This window comes from Cherax quadricarinatus, chromosome 84, assembly GCF_038502225.1.
Source record: "Cherax quadricarinatus isolate ZL_2023a chromosome 84, ASM3850222v1, whole genome shotgun sequence".
NCBI classification, from domain to species: domain Eukaryota; kingdom Metazoa; phylum Arthropoda; class Malacostraca; order Decapoda; family Parastacidae; genus Cherax; species Cherax quadricarinatus.
The window spans coordinates 12390712-12403960 of record NC_091375.1 but is presented as its reverse complement, the minus strand read 5'-3'; the positions used below and the strand labels follow the sequence as shown (position 1 = coordinate 12403960).

Sequence of the window (13249 nt, the reverse complement as noted above, 5' to 3'; positions counted from 1 at the left end):
TCCCCAGGTTACTGTTAGGTGACCCACATCATCCCCAGGTTACTGAGGTCGTTGAACTTGATTCCTTTGGCTATACTCCAGTGTCATCACGACTATGAAGCAACTGAAGTGAGCTCTCCGTCTCCTGCATAATTTCTAACCGAATCGAGGCCTATAGCGAAGGTACAACGAAGAGAAATAACGAGATGCTGCCAAGGATGAGCCACTGAACTCAGCAGGTTTAATCTTCACTCACTTACAGTCATAGCATTGGTGACCGCCCAGGAAGAGATGCTCTTGGCGCGAACCCATGTAGCTCACGAAGATCCGTATATAAGGGCAGCTTGTATGCAAGACTCTTTAGTCGACTCCAGACTCAGCACGCGCACCAGGTGAGGTTTTTCTTTTCTGTTCCATACTTCGTCAGTTCACCTGTCACTGAGAACTTGCGTTTTTCATATGTTCATTTTGTGTTATGTAAGTTAATAACCTTTTCAGACTTACTACTATTGTTATAATGTTATTGTTCACAACAATTTTCACTTGGGAGAGGAATTTTATGACGACGTTTCGGTTCGTCCTGGATCATTATCAAGTCAGCAGTGGCTTTGCAATAGGCCCAGTGTTTGTGACTTTCATTCTTTATTTTCTTCGTGGATGGTAGTTTTATTCCGAACACACACATAAACAAGGGTATACTTGTTTAAAATAAATATTTGTTGTTGATTAATATTTATGAGTCCAACTGATTTGTAAATGCATATATTTCAGTTCTTCTGAACTACCATCATGTGTGACGACGAGGAATCTTGCCCTATAGTGTGCGACAATGGCTCCGGCATGGTCAAGGCCGGCTTCGCTGGTGACGACGCTCCCCGCGCCGTCTTTCCTTCCATCGTCGGCCGTGCTCGTCACCAGGGTGTGATGGTCGGTATGGGTCAGAAGGACGCCTATGTCGGTGATGAGGCCCAGAGCAAGAGAGGTATCCTGACTCTCAAATATCCTGTAGAACACGGTATCATCACCAACTGGGACGACATGGAGAAGATCTGGCATCACACTTTCTACAACGAACTACGTGTTGCTCCTGAGGAGTCTCCTACGTTGCTGACTGAGGCTCCCCTCAACCCCAAAGCCAACCGCGAGAAGATGACACAGATTATGTTTGAGACTTTTGGTATGCCTGCCATGTACGTGGCCATCCAGGCTGTCATGTCTCTGTACGCGTCAGGTCGTACCACTGGCATGGTCAGCGACTCTGGTGACGGAGTCAGCCACAACGTTCCAGTTTTTGAAGGTTACGCCTTGCCACACGCCATGCTCAGACTTGACCTGGCCGGTCGTGACCTGACCATGTACCTAATGAAAATCATGACTGAGCGTGGCTACTCCTTCACCACTAGTGCAGAACGTGAGATTGTCCGTGACATCAAGGAGAAACTCTGCTACATCGCCCTTGATTTTGACAATGAAATGAACGTTGCTGCTGCTTCCTCCTCCCTGGACAAGTCCTACGAGCTTCCTGACGGTCAAATCATCACCATCGGCAACGAGCGTTTCCGAGCACCTGAAGCTCTGTTCCAGCCATCCCTCTTGGGCATGGAATGTGCAGGCATTCACGAGACTGTTTACCAAGGCATCATGAGATGCGACATTGACATCAGAAAAGACTTATTCTGCAACATTGTCATGTCTGGTGGTACCACCATGTACCCTGGTATTTCCGACCGCATGCAAAAGGAACTAACAAACTTGGCTCCCTCCACCATCAAGATCAAGATCATTGCTCCTCCCGAGCGTAAGTACTCCGTCTGGATCGGTGGTTCCATCCTGGCCTCCCTGTCCACCTTCCAGTCCATGTGGGTCTCAAAAGAAGAATATGATGAGTCCGGCCCCGGCATCGTCCACCGCAAGTGCTTCTAAATACATATAATTTGACATTTTTGTACATTATATTATTTTTGTAAAAAATAAATAAAAATTGCTTCTAATTTATAATTTAATTTGAACTTTCGTTATAAATTTAATATTGTTTTAGTCTATTATTATTATTATTGGTCATTTAGAGCTGAATTTACGAGAATATATTTAAAAGGGTTTCTATGATAATTTCAAGCGATGGTACACTCGTACAAATAAATTAAATTACATAACAAAGCACTAAGGGCTGTCTTCTGGCAATACTATAGTGAGTAAGTCCCTAAAACGTCATGTATAACCTTTGTGTAAGATTATTTAGGGTCAGGTACACACACAAGTACAATTACCACATCTGGTAACGTGTGTAAATTACCTCGAACTCAATTATTGGAATAAAATGGTTGATTTCGTTGTATGCAGATAAGAGTTATGGTGAGAGTAAGACACATGTGCAACATCTGGGTATCTTTATTGTAGACGTTTCGCCATCCAGTGGCTTTATCAATACAAATTCTAGGACATAACTGTCTTCAAGTTATGTCCTAGAATTTGTATTGATAAAGCCACTGGATGGCGAAACGTCTACAATAAAGATACCCAGATGTTGCACATGTGTCTTACTCTCATCTTGTCGGTATTATATACCATTCGTACACAAGAGTTATGGTACTTTACTGTGAAGACATTTCTCTCACTGGTGACTTTATCAGTTCAAGGAGCGACAATAGTCTGTAGAACTTACGATCAAGAAACACTAGTGGTGAACTGGAAGTTCCTTTAGGATGCAGATCTTAACAATTGTGTCTTATTTACATCGTATCTCATTTACAATTTACATGCTATCGCCTTTACAACTGTCTTATGGTAAATCAGCTCCATGTCCGCGAATATGTTGCTCTTTTCTCAAGACTATAGCGACACCTATAATCTACTATTGTATGCATGTTACCGTCGATTATGTTGTATAAGAAACATCACAATTTTCTCTGATATTCATCAATTGCTGCATAATTGTCTACAACCTTGTATTTTGAATTTTCTGGAACGATTTACAAATACAACACTGCAATAGTATACCCGGAGTATACCTGAAGGGTGTTCCGGGGGTCGACGCCCCCGCAGCCCAGGCCTCGCGGTGGATCAACACCTGATAAGCCAGGCTGTTACAGAGAAATCAGACACATGTGCAACATCTGGGTATCGGTTCAGACGTTTCGCCAACCAGTGGCTTTACCAGTACAAGGACATAATGTGAAGAAATATGTACAGAACATAAGGCAATCAGTCCCTCAGCCTTGGATAAGGGACTGATGAAAGCACAAATATCAAATGCAAATTCTATTCCAATCACTGCATTTGCGTCGTCATCACCACAAAGTATAACATTTTACACTAGTCACTTTACGATGGCAGGTTTATTGTCAATTTCCTGGTCACTTTGACCCTCATAAGAACACAAGAAAGGAGGAACACTGCAGCAAACCTGTTGGCCCATAATAGGCAGGTTATCTCAAACCCAAACCCACTCATCATTTCCAGAAAGAAGAAAACCAAATCTTGTTAAGGGAATAATGTTTAGATGAGGAAAATGATTGTTAGGTTGTAACCAGTGTGTTGTTACTCACAAACTCTGGAAATTACGGCTTAATCTGTAGTGGCCCTTATAAACCCAACAAAGAAAAGAACTGTGGAAATAGGTACTTGTGTATAGTTTACGACATTTATTAAGAGAAACATTTCGCCACGAGTGGTTTCATCTGTCCTGATGGAGTCACTTGTGGCGAAACGTTTCTTTTAATAAGTGTCCTTGTTATACAGAGCAATTCGGGCAACTTGGGTTAATATTGTTCCCAGGATGCGACCCACACCAGTCGGCTAACACCCGGGTACCTACTTACTGCTAGGTGGACAGGGTCAGAAAGTGTAAGGGAACACGCCCAATACTTGCATCTGTATTGATAATCGAACTACAGACACTCAGTATGTGAGCTGAATGCGCTACCAACCATTATTGTCCTCAGTCTCGTATCTTACAGACATAAAGATTCTCCAACATCCTTTGAAGACGATACTAGAATTTATTTAAAAGTGTTACAGAGAACATAACAAAACTACAGGTTCAGTGTACACCGAGTCTTCCAGTAGGAAGCGGAACACAAACTTATTTTCGACAATAACAGATTTCAACTATTCCTCCGTGTTTATCATTCATTACCTTTGAAACTTGTCATGATTGTGACCAGCTCTACCTGGAGCTCATTACCTTTGTAAATTCTCATGTTTAATGTGTTTATGATTCATTACCTTTGCAATTATTCATGAGTGTGACCAGCTCAACCTGGAGCTCATTACCTTTGTAACTTGGTCATGATTGTGACCAGATCTAGTTCATTACCTTTGTAACTTGCTCAGCTATCAAAACTTTGGAGTCCAGTCCCTGGACCAATTATGTACCTCTGTAATCTTTTGACTACCGCCCACAGGATGGGTATGGGGTGCATAATAAACATATTAAACTAACTAACTAACCTCCGTAGAAAAAACTGAAGATTTAGAAGTTTTAAGCAGGGCAGACCCCTTGATGGACCAGGTTTATTAAGAGAACTGTTATTATCATAGTGTCGGGGAAGCGTTACATCCGTATGGGCCATACAAGGGAGAGGAGTACAAGGGAGAGGAGTACAAAGAAGAGGAGTACAAAGAAGAGGAGTACAAAGAAGAGGAGTACAAAGAAGAGGAGTACAAAGGAGAGGAGTACTCATTGAAATTACTCCCAATGAGAGCATGAGGCATACGAAGAAGTGCGAAATACCGTCAAATTAAAAGCATATCTTACAAACTGTCTTTAAAAATCGTGGCTAAAGCGAGTGACATTAAATTGTGAAGGTGAGGTTTTTGCGATGTTTTCTCTCACCTAATGAGTTTGGCGATGTTATAATTAGTGTTTGATGTGGGTAAAAGCATTTCATTTCCAAAAATGGAAACGTTCCCACCTTTCACGGAACGGCTGGGGTTTGAACTTATGGCAAGTGAGTCAAAACTGACAGGCCAGTGCGTTAACCATTCGGCCAGCTGCCTCTAATAAGATTAATACAACTATTCTCGAAGCTTTCACTGGGGTAACGAGATGTCAGATGCGCAGTTTTAGCTTATATACGACACAGTCGTCACTCGGCCAAACTATCAGACATTTGTGAGCTCATATAGAGTCGTTGATGCTGAAGTCATCACTCGAACGACCCACCAATTGGGATAAAACTGAACCTGGCTTTCCCAGTTGCATTTTGAATCTTTATTGTTGTAGGAGATGCCTGTAATTCAAGTTTCAAAATTTGTAGACGCTTGAAACTAAACAATTGAACGGGGTAGGGCTTGAACTCTCGGCAAGTGAGTCTTAAAATTCACAGGCCAGTGCGTTTACCGGCAACCCGGTGGACCTCGCTACTGTATGTTTGCAGCCAGGCACCGCCGGAAATAGAAGCCTCAGGAGCCCAACAACGTTAACCCAAGTGGCCAACGCCTTGCCAAGGCCCAGTCGGACCCTAGTGTACATTACTGGGCACGTTAGGTATTGGTCTGTTTCCTCTGGTTCTTGGCTACTGCCTCACTAACCTCTTCCACTGGTACTGCGCTAGAAATAACTCTACTTTCTATCCAACTGAGAAGCCAAATTTGGATAAATAAACGATGTGGAAAAAGACGCTTTTCAAACGTTTCACCACGAGTGCCTTATTTACTCCTGAACTATACATAAGTGTCCTTTTTCCACATCTTGTTGGTATCACCATAACATTTCTCAAACCATGTTTGTGATTCAAATATATATCAACATTACTTTCATGGAGGGGAGAGGTAAATCTTATCTTATCTTTTTCCACAAGGGACGTACAGTACCTGGGGAAACGAGAGACAACCAGCTTCGATGCAAGGAAGCCGAGGATAAATCCAATTCCTTGGACCAAGAGTCCTCCAGCGTCTTTGTATCTTAGTAACTCCATACGAATTTTTTCCCTCTTAAGAGCCTAATAAAATTGACGTATAACTCTGAAGATTGAGACACTTATGCAGCATATGGGAATCTTTATTCAGGAAACGTTTCGCCACACAGTGGCTTCATCAGTCCAATACAAAGAGGAAGGCGTAAGGAGAGGAGGAGTATGAGGTAATCAGTCCCTCAACCTGGAGTCGATGTGTTCAGTCCATCAATCTTGTAGAATGTACAGCATAGGGCCATAGACGTGGCTTATATACTATAGTGAGGTGAGGTGAAGCAGGAGGAGGCGGGGTCATAGTGGTACCATCCACTAGTCGAAGTAGGTCTTCGACCTAGTGGATGGTACCACTATGAAGACCTACTTCGACTAGTGGATGGTACCACTATGACCCCGCCTCCTCCTGCTTCACCTCACCTCACTATAGTATATAAGCCACGTCTATGGCCCTATGCTGTACATTCTACAAGAGTGATGGACTGAACACATCGACTCCAGGTTGAGGGACTGATTACCTCATACTCCTCCTCTCCTTACGCCTTCCTCTTTGTATTGGACTGATGAAGCCACTGTGTGGCGAAACGTTTCCTGAATAAAGATTCCCATATGCTGCATAAGTGTCTCAATCTTCAACTCGTCGGTTTTTCAAACCATTCATCACACGTATAACTCTATTCAGCACCGTAATTATAGTCATAATTTTTTTAACCTCCCTAAAAGTTTAGGACGTGATTGTAAAGGCGTGATTGATAGAGAAATATAATGGACTGGAGAGTAATATATCTTGAAAGGAGTTTTTGTTAGGTTGGGTTTAACAGGAAGCTTGGTGGACTGACCTACACTGTCGGGAGACAGTGTAGGTCAGTCCACTCACCATCACTATTACTGCGCCATCATACCACCAAAATTACACCATCACCACCATCATACCATCAAAATTACACCATCACCACCAATATTATACTATCACACCACCACCAACACACAATCACCATCACACCACAAACACCACACCACCACCAACACACAATCACCATCACACCACCAACACCACACCACCACCAACACACAATCACCATCACACCACCAACACCACACCACCACCAACACAATCACCATCACACCACCAACACCACATCACCACCAACACACAATCACCATCACACCACCAACACCACACCACCACCAACACACAATCACCATCACACCACAAACACCACACCACCACCAACACACAATCACCATCACACCACCAACACCACACCACCACCAACACACAATCACCATCACACCACCAATACCACACCACCACCAACACACAATCACCATCACACCACCAACACCACACCACCACCAACACACAATCACCATCACACCACCAACACCACACCACCACCAACACACAATCACCATCACACCACCAACACCACACCACCAACACACAATCACCATCACACCACCAACAAATGGCGCAGTGATACCAACAAAATCAAAACAACACTTGTCTACAGTTCCAGGTCAAAAGAAAATGTTGAACCACAAGTGATTACTTCAGAAATGAAAGCAAAGGGCGAAACGTTTTATTTAATAAATTGCAAGAACTTAAGTGTTACTACAGTAAGGTTTTATCAAGGTTACAAACATCTCTAGGCGTGTGTTGCAGCCCGGTGATAAACGTGTTCTTAACCACAGACAAGTTGGCACTCTTGCAACCTTCAATATTTTAAACACCAGTTTTCTGTTCTCGTGGAAGACTATTTTATCGTGTTTTATATTTATATTTTTTCTCTTAGGTAACGTAACCTAACCTAACATATGGTCAGTCCATCAATCTTGAAGAGATTACGGCATATGAGCGGAGAAGGGGCTTGTAAACCGTATGGCAGGAGAGGTGAAGCAGTCGTAGGTGGTGTCACATTTGTTCAGTGTGGAAGTAGGTCGTGCCCAAGAGTTAGGCAAGCGAAGAATTTCCAAGTATTACCTCGTTCTCCTCCTGTTCTTCAAGTTTCTCCTTTGTATGGACTGATGAAGCCACTGTGTGGTGAAACGTTTCCTCAATAAAGATACCCAAGAGTTGCACATGTGTCTAATTTAACAACATGTCGGTTCTCTGAACCATTCATCTACAATCCTTTCAGACACTGCAATTTCTTGGGATCTTAATACTTGGGAATTCTTCGCTTGCCTAACTCTTGGGCACGACCTACTTCCACATTGGACAAATGTGACACCACCTATGACTGCTGCACCTCTCCTGCCATACGGTTTATAAGCTCCTTCTCCGCACTTATGCCGTATTCTATTCAAGATTGATGGACTGACCACATCGACTCAAGGCTGAGGGACTGATTACCTCGTTCTCCTCCTAACCTAACATAGCCCAGCCTAACCTAACCTAACCTAACCTAACCTAACATAGCCCAGCCTAACCTAACCTAACCTAACCTGATAAATTTGACACATGTGCAACACTTGGGTATCTTTAATGAATAAACGTTTCGCCAAACAGTGGCTTCATCAGTCTATACAAAGAAGAATGGTGAAGAACAGGGGGAATCTGAGGTAATCAGTCCCTCAGCCTTGAGTCGATGTAGTCAGTCCATGAGTTTTGAAAAGGACTTTTTCAAGATTGATGGACTGACTACATCGACTCAAGTTTCAATTCCTGTTGTTCCTGTTCACCTGTTAGTAAAATAGGTACCTGGGTGTTAGTCGACTGGTGTGGGTCGCACCCTGTGGCAAAATTTATCTAATTTCCCCGAAATGCACTGTATAACAAGGGGCTTTGTATACAGTGGTATGTTATTGACGTCAGCTAGGCCCGTATACCTTGTACATGTAGTTACAGAAATGAAGATTATTAAATTATTACTCTTTAGTTATCGATATGTTACTGTGTGTGATAATGTACTTATGTGTACCTCTGCTCAAATAAGCTTACTAACGAAGGTTGTGATAAAGAAGTAAGTGGATGTGTACAGCGGTGTCATTCCCGGGCCAGATAATGGGGCGGCTTGGTCCTTTGCTCTGTGGCCAACTGCGGACGGGTTTATGGTCTGGCTGCAATGTTTATTGCGGTAAAGACCACTGGTATAGGAAAGTTTAGTCTCGGAGTGTTTATCTGTGGCCTGTGACCGGTTTTGTGGACCTTCCATACCCCTCCTGGCAGCCCGGCCTGGGGGGTGTGGTATTGGGTTGAGGTAGAGTAGGCTTGGATTGGGGTAGAGTGGGCTTGGATTGAGGTAGAGTGGGCTTTGGTTGAGGTAGAGTGGGCTTGGATTGAGGTAGAGTGGGTTTGAGTCTTATTTACTGGCTGGGTGGTCAACCAGGCTAATCGTGATAGCGGCCCGCAGGCCCACATAGCAGCATGCCGCCCCTTCAACCCCACTACCCTGCTAAGTTAATGCCACGGAATGTAGGGGATGGTAGAGAGGCCTTGTTTTTGCTACGTGCGCATTCCTTTAACTAGAGAGAAAAAGAGAGGAACTCTCCTTACAGAGGGAGGGGACTCTCCCTACAGAGAGAGAGTGGGGATTTTGTATAAAAAGGAAAGCGTCCCCCTAGACACAGTTAGTCTATAGGTAGCAACCCAAGGAGGACCTCCAGTCAACGCACGTAAGTCCCCTTCTCATCACCTGCTTCAGTGACAAGTGAAAACAACGCAGTGTTTTCACTTGTTTTTGTTAAGATTCCGTGGCAGTGACAGGAAACACCACAGTTTCTTGTCAAATATGATTCTTTATAATAGGTGAAATGAAGAGTATATTTTTACAGTAAGAAATGCTCTATCTCAACCCTCTATCTCAACCCTCTATCTCAGCCCTCTGTCTCAACCCTCTTTCTCAACCCTCGTGCGAGGGATGAGGTGGAGGAAGCTGGAGTTATGACAGTGAAAGAAGATCGTATCAGAGATAGTTAAAACTTACACTATAGAAGCAACAAATAAAACAATAATGCTACGTAAAATAGCTCACACAAAAGAGAGAGTTAGAATTCGTCGTGTTAGCACGATTTGGCGAGTCGTTGAACAACGAGCTTTGAGGGACACGGGCTAGAACTTGCCAGGAAAGGGTCAGAAATGTTGGAGGGATGAACAGAACCGAGGTTAAACCCAGGTTAAACTTCCTGGTTTGTATAGTAATACTCGTACACCTTAATCTTCTTGGCATGTCTATTAATACACCTAAACCTTTCTGGTGTGTAAAGAAATACACCTTGGTGGATGAATCTTATCAGGTCGGCATGATACAGAGGATAACACACTAACCTGTTAGTTTCAGGACTGACTTGCTATAGGTTCAAATTCCACCAGCTCTGTGAGTTATATACAGTCGTGATACTACGATTTCGTGAGTCAGTTAGAATATTTAGTGAAGTGTATGAAAATGTAGTTGGATAGAATATAAAGCTAAATAATTGAAAGGAGAGCCTAATGTATATAATATTTTCGGCAGGTACTCACTTCAGACAATGAGTGACGAAGAAGAGTGTGCTCTGGTCTGCGACAATGGCTCCGGCATGGTCAAGGCCGGCTTCGCTGGTGACGACGCTCCCCGCGCCGTCTTTCCCTCCATCGTCGGCCGCGCTCGTCACCAGGGTGTGATGGTCGGTATGGGTCAGAAGGACGCCTACGTCGGTGATGAGGCCCAGAGCAAGAGAGGTATCCTGACTCTCAAGTACCCCATCGAGCACGGCATCATCACCAACTGGGACGACATGGAGAAGATCTGGCATCATACATTCTACAACGAGCTGCGTGTTGCCCCTGAGGAGTCTGCAACATTATTGACTGAAGCTCCCCTCAACCCCAAGGCCAACCGTGAAAAGATGACACAAATCATGTTCGAAACATTCGCTATGCCAGCCATGTACGTTGCTATCCAGGCTGTGTTGTCCTTGTACGCCTCTGGTCGTACCACTGGTCTGGTGTGTGACTCTGGTGATGGTGTCACTCACAACGTTCCAGTCTATGAAGGTTACGCCCTTCCTCATGCCATCCTTCGTCTTGACCTTGCTGGTCGTGACCTGACCATGTATCTCATGAAAATCATGACTGAGCGTGGCTACTCCTTCACCACCACAGCTGAGCGTGAGATTGTCCGTGACATCAAGGAGAAGCTTTGCTACATCGCCCTCGACTTCGAAAGTGAGATGAACGTGGCTTCTGCTTCCTCCTCCCTGGACAAGTCCTACGAGCTTCCCGATGGTCAGGTCATCACCATTGGTAACGAACGTTTCCGTGCTCCTGAAGCTCTCTTCCAGCCTTCCTTCCTGGGTATGGAATCTGTTGGCATTCATGAATCTGTCTACAACTCCATCATGAGATGCGATATTGATATCAGAAAGGACTTGTTTGCCAACACAGTCATGTCTGGTGGTACCACCATGTACCCTGGCATTGCTGACCGCATGCAAAAAGAGATTACGAACTTAGCTCCAACGACCATCAAGATCAAGATCATTGCTCCTCCCGAGCGTAAGTACTCCGTCTGGATCGGTGGTTCCATCCTGGCCTCACTGTCCACCTTCCAGTCAATGTGGGTCTCAAAGGAAGAATATGACGAGTCCGGCCCCGGCATCGTCCACCGCAAGTGCTTCTAAAAACTAATTCCAAATGATATTTCTGTTGTTGACATTCACAACCAAATATTTTGATAGAAATTATTCTTATTGATTTATTTTTCGATACAGCCTTCGTTACAAACACAAACTGGCTTCAAATATCTGTACCTCACCATAGAATACATATATTTTGTATGAATATAACACACTTGTTTTATATACCTCTTCTTAAAAAGAAATCGCAGGGATTTTACACCATGAGACATATCTCTCACTGAGGATTTACTGTAATCCTGTTTTAGGGATTAGATGATTTTTGATTGGTAGTGAACAGGTGGTATGGAGTCATAATGACCCACGTGTAGTAGACTGACTTTGAACCCTATTAAGCAACTAGTATACCTTGAGAGTATACCTGGAGAGGGTTTCGGGGGTTAACGCCCCCGCGTCCCGGTCTGTCACCAGGCCTCATGGTGGATCAGGGCCTGATCAACCGGGCTGTTACTGCTGATAACACGCAACCCGACGTACGAACCACAGCCCGGCTGGTCAGCTACTGACTTTAGGTGCCTGTCCAGTGCCTTCTTGAAGACAGCCAGGGGTCTTGAAGACAGCCAGGGGTTTTGAAGACAGCCAGGGGTTTTGAAGGCAGCCAGGGGTCTTGAAGACAGCCAGGGGTTTTGAAGGCAGCCAGGGGTCTTGAAGACAGTCAAGAGTCTTGAAGACAGCCAGGGGTCTTGAAGACAGTCAGGAGTCTTAAAGACAGCCAGGGGTTTTGAAGGCAGCCAGGGGTCTTGAAGACAGTCAGGAGCCTTGAAGACAGCCAGGGGTTTTGAAGGCAGCCAGGGGTCTTGAAGACAGTCAAGAGTCTTGAAGACAGCCAGGAGTCTTGAAGACAGTCAGGAGTCTTGAAGACAGCCAGGGGTTTTGAAGACATCCAGGGTTCTTGAAGACAGTCAGGAGTCTTGAAGACAGCCAGGGGTTTTGAAGACATCCAGGGTTCTTGAAGACAGTCAGGAGTCTTGAAGACAGCCAGGGGTTTTGAAGGCAGATAGGGGTCTTGAAGACAGTCAAGGGTCTTGAAGACAGTCAGGAGTCTTGAAGACAACCAGGGGTTCTGGAGACAGCCAGGGTTCTTGGAGACAGCCAGGGGTCTTGAAGACAGCCAGAGGTCTATTGGTAATCCCCCTTATGTATGCTGGGAGGCAGTTGAACAGTCTTGGGCCCCTGCATAATTAAGTCTACAAATCAACTAGCAGATTTAAATATGGTTGATAAATACTACTACTACTACTACTACTACTACTACTAATAATAATAATAATAATAGTAATAATAATAATAATAATAATAATAATAATAATAATAATAATAATAATAATAATAATAATAATAATAATAATAATAATAATAATATAATAATAATAATAATAATAATAATAATAATAATAATAATAATAATAATAATAATAATAATAATAATAATAATAATAATAATAGTAATAATAATAATAATAATAATAATAATAATAATAATAATAATAATAATAATAATAATAATAATAATAATAATAATAATAATAATAATAATAATAATAATTACAATATCTACGAAATTTAAGCCCCGTTAGGGAGGTTCCTTGATGCTGCTGAGAGGCTCTTGATCCAAGAAATAGGACCTGTGTTTCAGTTCTCTACGAAAATTCTGAGAAATTAGCCAGACACATAGAAATAAATCTTTCTCAAAATCTAAATAAAAACTGCACAGATTTAGATGCTGGTGAAGGGCTCTTGAT

The 13249-nt window shown here is 43.3% G+C and overlaps 2 protein-coding genes across 2 annotated transcripts; both read left to right on the top strand.

Annotated features, from left to right (window-relative positions):
• The first annotated feature begins 241 nt into the window (after nt 1-241).
• Nucleotides 242-1970, top strand: LOC128704339 (actin, alpha cardiac muscle 1-like). Its single transcript, XM_053799505.2, has 2 exons — nt 242-371; nt 751-1970. Exon 2 carries the CDS (start codon nt 769-771, stop codon nt 1900-1902), a length of 1134 nt encoding a protein of 377 aa, XP_053655480.1. The 5' UTR covers nt 242-371; nt 751-768; the 3' UTR covers nt 1903-1970.
• Nucleotides 1971-9465: 7495 nt separating this feature from the next.
• On the top strand, nt 9466-11632 carry LOC128704344 (actin, muscle-like). The gene is made up of 2 exons (XM_070103123.1): nt 9466-9506; nt 10346-11632. Exon 2 carries the CDS (start codon nt 10362-10364, stop codon nt 11490-11492), a length of 1131 nt encoding a protein of 376 aa, XP_069959224.1. The 5' UTR covers nt 9466-9506; nt 10346-10361; the 3' UTR covers nt 11493-11632.
• Nucleotides 11633-13249: the final 1617 nt, after the last annotated feature.